Source organism: Centrocercus urophasianus, unplaced genomic scaffold (genome assembly GCF_019232065.1).
Source record: "Centrocercus urophasianus isolate 14NV4802_14NV808 unplaced genomic scaffold, USGS_Curo_1.0 seq_60, whole genome shotgun sequence".
NCBI lineage: Eukaryota > Metazoa > Chordata > Aves > Galliformes > Phasianidae > Centrocercus > Centrocercus urophasianus.
The window spans coordinates 117,623-132,203 of NW_024885200.1; the positions used below are offsets into that span (position 1 = coordinate 117,623).

Consider the following 14,581-nt stretch of genomic DNA (forward strand, 5'->3'; position numbering starts at 1 on the left):
TCAAAAAATCACCAAGGTTGGAAAAGGTCTCCAACATCATCCAGTCCAACCATCCACCTATCACCAATATTTCACACTAAACCACATCCCTCAGTACAACATCTAAACACTTCTTGAACTCCTCCAGAGACAGAGAGTCCTCCCACTCAGACAGCTGTAGAGAGCCATAAAGTCATCCCTGAGCCTCCTCTTCTCCAGGATGAGCAACCCCCATTCCCTTAGCCTCTCCTCATAAGGCCTGTGCTCCAGACCCCTCACCAGCTTTGCTGCCCTTCTCTGGACACGCTCCAGGGCCTCCATGTCTTTCTTGTAGGGAGGGACCCAAAACTGGACACAGTACTCAAGGTGCAGCCTCACCAGAGCTGAGTACAGAGGGATGATCACTCCCTGCTCCTGCTGGCTGCACTATTTCTGACACAAGCCAGGATGCCATTGGCCTCCTTGGCCACCCAGGCACACTGCTGGCTCGTGTTCAGCTGAGCATCAATCAACACTCCCAGGTCCGCTTCTTCCACACAGTCTTCCAGCCGCTGCGCTCCAAGCCTATGGCATTGCCTGGGGTTATTGTGGCCAAGTGCAGGACCGGCCCTTGGTCTTGTTCGACTTCATCCCACTGGCCTGCGCCCAGCAATCAGCCTGTCCAGATCCCTCTGTGGGACCTTCCTACCTCTCCCCAGGCAGACCAACACCTCCTGCCATCTCAGTATCATCTGCAAACTTACTGAAGGTGCACTCCATGCCCTCATCTAGGCCATCAGTGAAGATAATGAACAGGACAGCCCCGGTACTGATCCCTGGGGAGCACCACTTGTGACAGTCGCCCAGCTGGATTCAGCTCCATTCACCACCACTCTCTGGGCCCGGCCCTCCAGCCAGTTCCTTACCCAGGAAAGAGTGTAACTGTCCAAGCCATGTGCACTCCATGCACTCATTCAGGTCATCAGTAAAGCTACTGAACAAGACAGGCCCCAGTACTGATCCCTGGATCTTAACCAGTCCAAAGCAAACATTTGAGAAACTGCTCATAAAATCTCCCTACAATCAAAGATCTACAGCCTTTCAGTGTATTGTCATTAAATGCACGCTATGCAACAAAGCATTCTGCAGATATGATTGTAGGAATGCCACAGTAGATTTCAGAGTACAGGATAATCAAAATCTGGATGCTACTCCCTTTGGAAAGAAACCGTGTAATCCTTTTTATCACAACCCACGTTCAAGAAAAAACACATTCTTCTGTTCTGAATGCATTAGCAGAAAAGCCTCATCAAGATGAGTTTAAGGGTTCACAAGGCCATATAACTATGCAGTATTGCTATCCACTATCCTTATTTACTAGCTGTAACAAGAGTAAAACTGAAGATGATGAAAATTTGTGTTTCTCTGCATTGCATCAATGTATGGGCAGCACCCAGAAAGCCTCACCAGACCCCAGCTCTCCCACACTAGCTGCAGAACCTAACACTTAGGCCTAAGCTTGCAGCACACAAGGCCCAGCGTAAGCTTTTCCCCACTACATAGGGGGAAATGCCTTGTTCAGGCTGACTAGTGAAGGAGCACACACATGTGATTTCCATTCAGTACAGACTGAACTCCAATTCAATCCACACACCAAGGAGGACTGTCAGTAGAGCACTGGCTCTTTTCTCCTGCCTGAACTGTCCCTGCTTTTGAGCTCTGGCTGAGGCTACTTGAAGCATTAAGCTAACACATCCTAGAAATAATACAAATTGGAAAAGGCTTTTGTTCAGAAATATCCCTGTATTATAAGAGGAGAGTGACAGGGAATTTGCCTTGCAGAAGAATCCAGCTTATAGAAAAAATAAAATACAGCAGAAGTAAAACAAGGGAAAAGTTGAGTTAATAAAAAAAACTAGGACTCAAAAAAAAAAAAAAAAAAAAAAAAAAAAAAAGCCTTGCAAGAATGAGAATTGCATAACTTTACAGTGTAGTAACAATGCACTACTAATTAGCGCTGACCACTGACCCTCAAGCAGCTAACTAAAGAGATTGAGTCGTACTCTCATCAGTGATTGTCTGGTCTTTCCCTGCCACCACATCCTGTTGAGGGAAAGTTAAAATCTTGGAATCATCTCTGTCAAAGAAAAGAATTCCAAAAACATTGCAAAGTTATCATATTTGACCTGAGAACTGTTTGATACATAGAAGCATCAGGTTAAGTGTTAAAACTAAACTGCTCTTCACAACAAAATCCACCTGAAAAAGAACCACATAAATGAGAAGTCTTCAAAACACTTTTCAAGTATGGAAGTTAATTTTTCAAAAGCAGGATTAGACTCAACTTTTTCTAATCTGAATGACTAAGATTAGAAAAAAAGTATTTCAATCATGCAAAATCTTAGCAAAATATAATATTAATAATCACATGCACAAAACTCAGTTTATCCAACGTATTCAAAAGCACAACACATCTGTAGGTTTCACGTACCATATATTCCTTCCCATTCTGAATCTTTAGGTGGTGAAGAAAGAAAATGAGCAAGTCACTGTAATGTGCCAATATCTCAAAAGGCAAAAGTATTCCAGTTACTAAACACTGGTGACTTAAGTAGTAGCACAGCCCTGACTTCCATCCTAGAACGAAGCCTACTGATGAAAATTGTTCTGCTTATTTGATTCATGTACCATGCCCATGTAACACAAGTATTTCAAATTGAGCAAATTGAGATAAAAAGGTTTCCATGATTTAAAAACAACCGTTCAGTAACAACAGTGGCTCAAACCAAGGCGAGGCTTTTGATGTGCTGAGGAAGCCTGAACATGCTTCATATCTGTTATTGACACAACTCAATAGTAAGGTTTAATCTTTGCTTCAGTTCCAGCACTCCTCTCTTACACTCCCCTAATAATAACCCCATTTTTTAAAATCAATAATACTGAAATAAATCCAGAAAGGTATTCACTACATTCTACAAGCATATATTTGCAGTCATTAAATTGATAAACATGAATGAATCTTCCACGTCTCCTGTAGCTCCCAATTTGTAGCTTCTACAGTTTGGAGTGGAACCTAGATAACTCGTTAGAGGTTAAGCTTATAATGTATGAGAGGCACACCTCCATTTAAAAATCACAGGTAAGTTACTCATCAACCCCCAGAAAATAAACACCAGGTTCAAATATAAATCTTTTACTATAAGAAAGATCAGAGAATGTACCCCCCTTCAGGCTTCAATGCTTCCCAAAGTGACACAGATGCAGGATGAAAGCAGGCCACAAATCTTTTAAATCTCTCTTTTAGATCATAGCAGACTCTGCCATAGTGTTGGATCACAAATCCCGTTCAGGTCCTCTAATGTTGGAGGAAAAGCTTTTTCTTCTTTAAATCCATTTTATTGGAAAAAGCGATGTTAGTGAATAATGAATGCTTCTGTTCACATCACAAAACGCCATTTTGGTTGATAGTATAACTAGTGGGTATACAGATACATATAGACGCTGGAAAGCATTCAATTATACACTTGCTGAATCTCACTCTACTATTTCAGTTTATCCTAAAGCAGGCAGATTTTGTCCAGGCCCACTCACATTTTGACCTGTGTTTTGTATTTCCACTTAGTTGGCAATTACTTTCACTTATTGCTGCCCCCAGTTCCAGAACATACCACCTGCTTCCCTCACCTCCTTGCCTTTCATTCTAATGGTTTTTCAAATAAAAGCTTTAAGCTCTTATTTCCAAATCAACGACCAAGATCCACCAAAACTACAGCACAGCTGAGGCTGGTGGGGACCTCTGGGTCCATCTAGCCCAGCCAGGCCCCAGCAGGGCCACCCAAAGCAGGGTGTTCAGCATCCATTCAGCTTCAGAGATCTCCCAGGAGGAAACCCCACAGCATCTCCAGTTGCTGTGCCAGCACTCTGCCACCTGCACAGCACTGCTGCCAGACAGTCAGAGGCAACACCTGTGTTGCACTCTTGTAAAGGCACACCTGTTGTCTGAACAGACCTTTGTGGGGGGGGGGGGGAAAAACAAAAACAAAACATTTCTCTTTGACCATTTATTTAAAAAAAAATTACACTACATTTGATTTCCCAGAGTCTCAAGCACACTAAAACTTCATTTGCACAAGGGTCTCTAGTCACCTTCAGTCATATCCAGAGACATCCTTCCTTTCTGCTGAAATACAACTGTGCTCCTGTTTGAGCATATCTGAAGAAGTCAATCATGAAATCACAGAACACTTGGGTTGGAAGTCTTCTTAGAGCCCCCCAGCCCCACCTCTCCATGGGTTGTCTATTCCCTCCCCAGATTAGGCTGCCCAGGGCCCATCCATGGCCTGGGGCATCTCCAGGGATGGAACACCACAGCCAATTCCTACCTTCTAAATTAAATCTCCACCTTTGAGATCGAAACCATTCTCTCCTATTCTGTTCTATTCAGTTCTATTACTGTCTGCCCATGAAAAAAAGTCTTTCTCCATCCTGATTATAAGCTCCCTCCAGGTACTGGAAGGCCAAAATGAGCTCACCCCAGCTCAGCCTGAAAAAGTCTTCTCTTTTTTTAGGCTGAACAAGCCCAGCTCCCTCAGTCTCTCTCCATAGGATAGACATTTCCATCACCTTCATGGCCTCCTTTGGAACAAGCCATTTTCCAACACTACCCTATTACATGCCCTGAGCATGATTACATGACCTGTACTCACAAGTCCGACATCAGAAGCACCAGTGTACCTGCAGCCAGGACCCCAGAGCCACCCCAGTGTGAAGAGTATGCTCCAACTGAACACCAAGATGGCAAGGGACAGTTAGTTTTGTCTCCTTGAATACAACTAGTTGAGTTCTGATAACTCGCAGGAATAGAGAGCACTCTAATGCTAGGAAAAAAAAAAAAAAAAAAAAAAAACCATATATACATATATTTACCACTTTCTTCTGTATCTCTTGAGAAAATTCAGAACAATAGGGAGCATATTACTCAAGTTACTAAACTGTTCAGGAGCATTCTACGCTGCTTACCAAAAAGCTCAGCAATGCCATACTGAAACATTATGAATGGAGTACTTCAACTGCAGGGATTGGCATTTTGATGTTGTAAAATTTCCCATGGTACTCCATGTTTCAGGTGTGGGATACACCAAACAGGCAACAGGACTTCCACTCAACCAGTATCCTTCTCTTTAAGGACAAACTTTTACTCCTCTTGAGAGCACTGCACTATGTAAGCAAGCCACTTTCCAGTCCTGATACCTATAAAAAGAGGGACCAGAACACAAACCAGCTTCTATCTGCTAAATATTCCCCTGCTCTTATTTTGAGGATTAGTTTGCCCTCCTAAGAAAACATGCCTAGGGACCACTGAGGAATCCACCAAAAGCAGGAGCTCTGTTCCTTCTAAGGTACCAGGATGGATTAAAGAAGGTAAAAGGCTCCTGCACCAACGTTAAACCCATTCATTCACAGCACCCAAGAGCTTTTATCATCCAGGTGCCAACTACCATCTCTAAAAAAAGAAATTTAATATGCAACCTCACTGAAAGTCAGCAAAAGCAGCATTATTTTTTAGAGCTGAAATATTATTTTAAGAGATCAACACTGCCCTAATTAGCAGTGGAGCTGAATGTTTCAGAACATGAACCCAGCATCAGAATACAAAGAATCACTTTAATAACTGCCCGAAAAACTGAAACATCTCCAAACAGTGATCTCTTTCCATAAGTTCACTCTAGGTATAAATCCCTTCCTTGCTACTAGCAATAAAAACTGCATACACTCAGAACCCTTGGCTTGTTTAGAAGAGCTTCACAACTGGATTCACTTGCTTTTCCTGAAAATGAAAACAACAAACATATAGCTTTATAACAGTAAAGTCTCTCTCAGAATTCAGAATTGAAAGCTAGCGCGTCAAGTTTGTTTCTCAAAAAATTTATCTTTAAAGGTGGATTTTCATTAACGAAGCGCCTATGCTTTTAATGAAGCGCCTATGCTTTGCTCAAGCAGACTATGAAAGGAAGCTTCATCGTTGAAATTGAAGCTAATGAATCAGGGTTTTGGAGGTCCTAGCAAATGTAAGGAACTGCTGTTTGCCTGCATGCACGCCAGTGTGAGTGCGCATTTGCTGCTCTGTTTTAACAAAGGGGAATTAAACATAGCTCTCACACTACAAACTGTAGTTTAAGCTGTTGCCACTCAAAATATTATGTGTTTGCAGAAGTTAAGTCATCTTGAAAAGAGAAACTAAAGAAATAAACTAAGCTATTAGGATAGGTAAATACAATATAGAGAAACACTTTTAGGCAGTTCAACCAAATAAGACCTCTACATCTCCACACACAGGCTAATCAGTTCTCAAATCAAAAGAGCTACAAAAACCACACACAAGTTGTAGTAAGAAGCATGGATGGTTGGGGGAAAAAAAAAAAAAAAAAAAAAAGAAAACACTCCTGTGTGACATGAAAAAAAATATTTCGTCTGGCTGCAGTTGCTACTTACTTCCTAGAATTAACAATCAACATTCACATGAGATCTGAGCATTAAGGAATTCTGGAAGAATAAGCAGAACTAGTTTTGCAAGTCAAAATTAAGATCCTAAGGCCACAGCCACGAACCCTGCATCTGAAAAACACTCAAATCTGAGACATCATATGCGTGACCACCTGTCCTCCCTGTTGCAAGTTGGGATAAGCCTCACACAGGAGAGAGGAATCACAGCAATGAAAGCCAAGGACCCTGGAAACAACATCAGACAAACTGGAACTAAACTACCTGTTCCAGCAGCAGTGCTGTCATTTTAAAAAATATATATATATATATTATTTATTTATTTATTTTACAAGCTATACTTACTGTAGGAAAATAAAATACGACTAAAATGTCTCTAAAGTGACAAGAGAAATTGCCTTCACTGTCAAACTGCAAAACAAAATCACATCAGTGAGCTGTTTGGTTTGTTGTGCCTGAATACCTTACTTAAGACTTGGAAGGGCATTTTCAGCCAAATTACCCAGATCAGTGCAAACCCCTGCAAAAACATCTAAAACATCTCCCAGAAGCACAAGCTTATTTTCCAGTCACCTTCAATGTACAGCTTTTATCAACAAGCTACTAGGCCCTCAGTGTTTTCTCCCAATACTTTTAGTGTTCAGATATTTTCAGTGTTCAAATTCACAGTGGTATAGACAAGAAATCCTTAACTGGTGGACTTCTTCATGAGTGCTTTTGGTCTTTCAACCTCACACACTCATCAATTGATCAAATGGCATGAATTTTGTCCTGTCTATTTGAGAAGGAGATGGAGCCCAAAAAAAGCCCTCCAACAAAGTTTACTTTTCTGTTCTGTCCACTGTCTGCACGTCTGAGTATTAGGAAATACTCAAACATATAGGAAATCAAAGCATGGGACTCCCAGATTAAAAATGATTCATCTAATCCTGCGGACAAGCAGCAAACTGCTATCTAGAAACCTAAAGGAAGCAGTCTCACAAACATAATAAAAAGCAATGATACATTGTGTATATACATACACACAAACATACATACACACGTATGTCAAAAAATGTGAAATCATTTTGAACATTTTAACCTTCGAGTAAGATGTGAGGGTAGTTGAGGTATGTGCTTACACCAGCCATCAGCTATTTCCATGGACAATTTATAAAGCTAGCAGCAGGTTTTAGGACACATCAGCCATCAGGTACCTGAGAGGAACTTGAGAGGAACTGCGACTGATTTTCATTAAATGAAAAAAGGGGTCCATTACACAAATATTCTTGAGTGTCCAGAAAATCCCAGATATATTCTATATTCCCTGCAAAGCAAAGTTTGAGCCACAACAGTTACACCCAGTTTGATTAATTTTAGAGGTCCACCTTTAATTAAGGCATTGCAATTTTCTGCTGACAAAAAGGTATATAATTCTTTTCACATTCAAAATGCAAAGCAAATCCCTTGCTCTCTTTGTTTCCTCATCCTGACATTCCTTAAGACTGTAGACAGCATTATGCCTGAACACTTGCAAACAAATACTACTGTTTCTATTTCCTAAGACTGGTCAAAAAATTCAGAATATATACGCATAACGATCAAATGGGATTTCTTTCAAAGCAGGGTTTTCACAACTTTTTGTCCTTCAGTTTTGGAAAGATGAGTCACTTCCAATTTCACTGCAAATATCTGTGACACAAAACTTGGAAAGACTTCATTAGTCAAGCTCTACCATAGAAGAAACAAATGTAAGTAAGTCACTGTTTTTATCTAGTCTGTTTCTGTAGCAAGAACATTAAATCTGTATTTTTCAAAATCCATATCACAGGCCTACAGAATCAAAACAGATTTTTGTGAAATTCAAACAGTAACTACTATTTCATCCGCAATTTTCTGGAGTAATTCGTTAATAGTTATATACTGAACAAAGCAGCACAAAGAAAGATACTGTTTTCCTTCTCTCTTTCTCTCCTCTGTAACCCTCCCTCAGGTACACATGTAATATCACCTGGTCAGTGAAACACCACTTCACTCAAATGAACCTTTCTAACCTTATGCATACAGAAACAGTGAACCAAGAGACCCTCAGCACCTGTAAGAATTATGAGCTTATTGTTATGCTCATATTCACATAATCACAGTAAGTTTCTGGACTTCACTAGGGTCAAAATTTACAGGTTGCCAGGCCTGTGTGCAAGTTATTTTCAGAAAAAAAGTAAAATACTACACAAATAAAGTACCTGCTGCCTCCAGTAAGGCTTCTAGTCTTGCTTGCGTTTCTGGATCCACAGCTCTCAAGTCCGCACCTTCTGCAGCGCTCGATAAGAACAACTCTGACGTGGTTTTAAGTACAGGGTTATCAAGATCTTCTTGGTCCAAAATAAATGATTCAACCTGTTTGACAAGTTAGATAAACAGTTTTACCATTTTTCACATTTTATAACAAATCTAGAAATCACAAAATATATAAAGGAATTTAACTGTAATATCATAATACTTGAAGCATACAAATTATTAGATAGAACCTTAGAAGTTATTTGGTCAACTCACTAGAAAGGTAGATGAAATGCTAAAATAAAGAACTCTACACGAGAAATAGCTTATCCTAAAAATAATAACTGACAAGAGCTGAAACTACAGATTAAAGAGCTGAAACTCAGATTAAATACTGAAAATAAATGTTATGGATGTTTGCACAGTTAACCAGCAGAACAGACTGCCACAAGGAGCTGTGGCACCTTTGTCAGCAGAAATGCACTTTGTTATTACAGAAAACAGCCACCAGTAATGACTTCAGTACAGCTGAACCTTTCTGAAAGCCAGGGATGGACCCAATGATTTCCCAAAATACCTTTCAGTTCCCTTCTGAAATATTATTTCAACTAACACTGCACAAGGATTTTCTGTTTTGAATACAAACAAGATAGTCAATGACGATTCAAACCAGAACAATTGTTTCCACACTGGCACTTAATATTACCCCAGTCATCAACATTTTCTAGACTAGATCAGATACACAGAACAATTAAGCAAGCAGGTACTCCAACGAAGCAGCAATAATGCTGTCCCATTGCCAGTCCACGTGATCTCCAAACACAAGCTCATGGAATTACTCAACATAACACAATGTAGTTTTAGGACAGCTTGCCGGCGTAAACAAGGAGGATACCTGACTCATACTCTAATGAGAACAGAACTACATTTCAGAATCTGTCTCAAGTGCAGACAAAACTCCTTCTATTTTCAGCAATATTTTTACATCAAAACAGGGATATCATTCCATAATTATCCATTCAACGCTACTGGTGTCTTTGGTATCCATCAGAAATGAGACATACATGTTGCTGTCCTTTCTCACTCCACATCCCAATCCCATCTTCCTTCCTCTGTTTTCCCTTAATTCTTTCCACTATCTCTTCCATATCAGTAGTAAGCAACCACCACATTCAGTGCTATCACACAACGCTTCGGGAAATGTACAGTTCGTGCTTCAAAAAAATCAAAGCAGGCCCAACAACAAGCTCGGTAAAACGCCCCATCACATGAAGGGTGTTCATGAGTCTGGAAAGCTGCATGTAACACTGCTATTCAAGATCACCTGAGTTAATGTCTGTCCCTTGTTAATATGTAAACGTCCCGTAACATTATCCCAATCAGCAGGTGCCCAGTGCAATGCAATGGTCACACATGAATACGAGAACTGCATTCACCGAAGGAGGTAGTAAGAGTAGCTTTCAGGAAAACAGATTGTTAGTCCCACATCTGCACGATGTTGCCTAACTTACAGGAACTGTACCTTGTACATCCACACACAAACATTAAAGGTCAGACAGCAGGCTGTGACCTACAGCTTTAAGCAGCAAGTCTCCTAAATTAATCCCAGACAAGACACGAAAGTCTTAAAACAAAGAGAATGGTCAGTGTTAAGAGCCAAGAGGAAGAAAAGCAGAAAATCAACGACCTAAATTAGTGATAAACATTTTTACTGCAAAGCAAGAAGATCTACTTACGATAAACAGCAAAAGTCATAAAAACCATAGAATGAAATCACAGAAACCACAGAATGGCTTGGGTTGGAAGGGATCTCCAAGGATCATCAGGTTCCAGCCCTCTTCCCACAGGCAAGGTTGCCAGCCACTACACTAGGTGCTAGATCAGATTACCCAGGACCCCATCCATCCTGGCCTTAAACACTTCCAGGGATAGGGCAACCACAACCTCTCTGAGCAACCTGTTCCAAGACCTCAGCACCCTCTCAGTTAGAATTCCCCCCCTCCCCCGACATCTAATCTAATCATCCCTTCCTTTAGTTTAAAACCATTTCCCCTTGTCCTATCGCTTTCTAGGAGAGGTGCTCCAGCCCCTAGATCATCTCTGTGGCCCTCCTCCAGACTCTCTCCAACAGCTCCACATCTTTCCTGTGCTGGGGATTCCCACACTTGGACAATCCTGTCCCTCTCCCTGCTGCCACCCCTCTGCTGATGGAAACCAAGACACCATTGGCCTTCAGGGCTGCACATGCACACTGCTGGTTCATGACACGTATCCCTGCACTAAAACTCCCCTCTGCAGAATTCACATGTGGATTAAGTTCATCTGGCCCACATAAGGACTCCCTGCTGGAATAAGGTCTGAAGCAAAGATATCTTGGGGAAAAACTGACAATTATCTACAGGAGCACTTCAAGGTATTTCATTATTCTCCCCTAAGACTACACAGGGAACTCTGCTTCCTCAATGCACCAGAAATATTATTCCTGCTGCCACAGCACACATGACCTACCGACGGGTAGAAAAATACCACCATGTATACAAGTGACTGCACACTGTACATAGCGGAGAAGTCCATAGAAGCAGCTGTACTGCACTGCATTTTGGTTTGTTTTCCCCTTTTCCAATTACACTGCTGAACATTATGTAACCCTCTCCCCTTTTGAAAATGTACCAAAAGATGCGAAAATACAACCACACATCAGAACAACAAATAACCCAGAAACTTTCAGACTGTCTTCTGACATGCTTATCCTTCAGCCTCTGCACAGCCTGACAGCACCCTAGGCAAAGCTCATACCAGCATCAACTGTTAGCTTTTGTTCTGATTGTTTTAGTAAGTTTTAGTAACATATCCAGAATACAAACATAACTTGACTCTGAAAACAGAAATTCCACACGTGACATGTTAAAGCATTTGTGCCATTGCCAATCTTTCAGAAGTTTCAATGCATTTTCAAGTCAGAACATCTGATGTTTCTGCAGCTGTAGTCTCTCACACAGACAGGGGATGAATACCTTCTCACTAACAGCAGAGCAAAAATGACCACATCAACAAGATGCCACTTGTGAACGAAAGCGACCTATGATGATCACATAACAACCAAACAATGTCAAATACATTACCAAAAAAAAACAAACATAACCAAATAAATTTTACTTTAATACAGCACTCATATTGCAGATTTAGGTACTCCGCCATAAACAGATCCATAGCAAAGTGAAAGAGTCACTGGTCACCGTGCTGTTTTTGGATTATTTTGCAAGTTGCAGTTGATAAGCACCTTACTTGGTAAGGCTCATCAGGAATACACGTACTCAAGACATCACTCCAATTCCCAACCTTATTATGAGCAGGAACGATTCCCAGTAACACTCCCAACACACTGTGTGGGACCTGAGCACCACTGCAGCACTGCACCTCACCCAGGAGAACGAAGGGCTTGTCTGACATCCTGCCAAAGGCTGCAGCAATCCCTCAGCTCTGCAGATCCAGTTACACCACGGGGTCCTCCCCCCCCCCAGCCACATTCACAGCTATCTGGACTCAGCTCCAACAGTATTTATACGTTAATACCGCAAGTTCACCCCGGGCCAGGGGAACGAAAAGGCAACTTGGCAAGCGCTAACATCAAAAATAACATTAGCCATTCTTCTAAGATTGGCAAAGGCATATAAGGTTAGGAGCACACTTCTGTTTTCAAGTCTAAACTGATCTTTTTGGTGCTGCGCTGAAATTATTATTACTTTTTTGTTGCAGGTTACTGACAAAAGCAGTATTTTCCCAGAATAGCTTGGACTGCTCCCACCAGCTTGCTCCTGACAGGACGGACCAGTGATGGAAATGCCTCCTGCTGAGGCCGCTCCCGCACCATCCCTCCTCTGGCACACAAGGGCAGCCACAAGGACTGCTCACTCCATCTCTTGCTTTCCTGTGTGCCAAACCACTGCTTCTGGAAGAGCACCTTGACAAAGGGAGTCCATAGGTAGGACAAAGCTGCTAGGAAATCACTTCCCAGAACTTGCAGTGAGCAACAAACACTTCTGTGGAGCCAGGCCTCCATGCCTTGCACCTGGAGTGTCCACAGGGCTGCAGACCCTCAAGCAAAATCACACTGCCAATAAACTACTACCCAGTTTCTGAATTGGGTTACCATTCCTAGTTATTTCTATACCAATTCAATTTGCATGTGTCTCAAATATATACTGACGTACACAGGGACTCAGCTTATTTTGGAAAGCCTGTATCTCAGGCTGAAAGTTCATGAAGTGGAAATAGACCATCTACATTTAAACTATTTTCATTTCATAATTAAGATGTACAGCACTTTCTATGAATCAAACTTCCCTTCAGGAAGTTGTAGAGTGCAATGAGGTCTCCCCTGAGCCTCCTCTTCTCCACACTGAACAATCCCAGCTCCCTCAGCCGCTCCTCATAAGACTTGTGCTCCAGACCCCTCACCAGGCTCCACTGGGAGCCTCATTCCCAGTCCTGGGGCAGACTCACACAGTACCAGGCCTCACTTAGCTCTGCTATAAGCAGTACTTCTCAACATCGATCCCTCAAAACTCAACAATATCGGTCACATATTCTTACACCGGTACTGAGGTATAATCTTGGCACTACTATTTCATTCTCAAGAGCAGGGTTAAAAGACAGAAAAGCATACAGGAACACAGACATTTCCATAAAACTTCCAGAGGGACCTCAGTATGCTACCTTCCCTTGGCACTTCAAAGCTAAGGGAAAAACACTTCAGAGTCAGTATGAATGGCTCCAATGACAATTCAGCCATAATTATGGAAATACACCATCTCCGTTAAGGTTTGAATTGTAAATTCTGAAGGCTGTTTCTTCAATTTAAAACAGCTCAAGATAATTTAAGTCACTAAAACCTATTAATCACCACATATCTTCCAGTTCTGGATCTTGTGCTTACTAGGGCTACTGCCAGCACTCAGCAGTTACCACATACTTGGAGATATCACTGCATCAGCAGAGAATGCCCAGCATGGCTGAAGCATCATTTCCAGTCACTGCTCACCCTATGACAAGTGAGGCAGATATCAAACATCCTCATGAGATGAATTAACACTGAAATGGCAGAAAACTCAGGGGGAAAAAAGGGAGCTGATAGTTTTCTACCACTCTACTGAATTTCCAGCTTACAAAGGCAGCGATTTAGGAGCTGGAACATCTTCCTTCTGGAAAGAGCAAGCCACCAAATCATGTTAGCTCTTCTTGCGGCTACAACCCTCGTAACTGCCTGACCCCAAGTTTCAGGGGAGCTGTTAGTTAGTACCTGCACACTGCCTGAGCTCTGCAAAGAGTTGCTTTTGCTGACAGCAATCAGATGGCTCAAACCCATTTAGCTCCAACTACAATAGAAAGTTGACTAAACTACATCTGGATTATCTGAAAGACAGCCTCTATTCCAATATACATTCAGCAGTTATTCAATAATGACGCAAGCAGCTACGAGAACCGGGCCCTAATCTTATTTCAAAATAGCAATTCGTTTTGCAAATGCTGCTACAAAGGTAACATGAGAGTGGACACAGTGCTACCATATCAGACACAAAGTCCTGGTCCTGAAGTCAGACATGTGCACATAAAACTAGTGCTGACATATACCAAATGAAGATGGCATTCACCTGTGACCACATAGGAGGCCTAAGGTGCTCCAGCAGCAAGGCAGACCCAACATCCCTAAGCAGCTCCTCTCCAGCAAGTCAGCTCTAGCCAAGGACCTCAAGCCCAGCACCCCAAGGAACTAGGCAATTCTCACAGATTCGGCTTCTGCCTGAAACATGCAGATAAAGGAATAAATAAAAGCTAAGGTTGTGTGGGACTACTCTCCCATGCCAGA

General features: G+C 41.8%; 1 protein-coding gene across 2 annotated transcripts in view; it reads right to left on the reverse strand.

The window, feature by feature from the left end:
- The window catches only part of ANKHD1 (ankyrin repeat and KH domain containing 1), a 100,617-nt gene that overhangs the window by 77,240 nt on the left and 8,796 nt on the right, over positions 1-14,581 (reverse strand). For both annotated transcript variants that reach the window (XM_042836428.1, XM_042836427.1), the window contains exon 2: positions 8,682-8,835. In XM_042836428.1, coding sequence (XP_042692362.1) covers positions 8,682-8,835 — 154 coding nt within the window. The remainder of the gene's footprint in view (positions 1-8,681; positions 8,836-14,581) is intronic.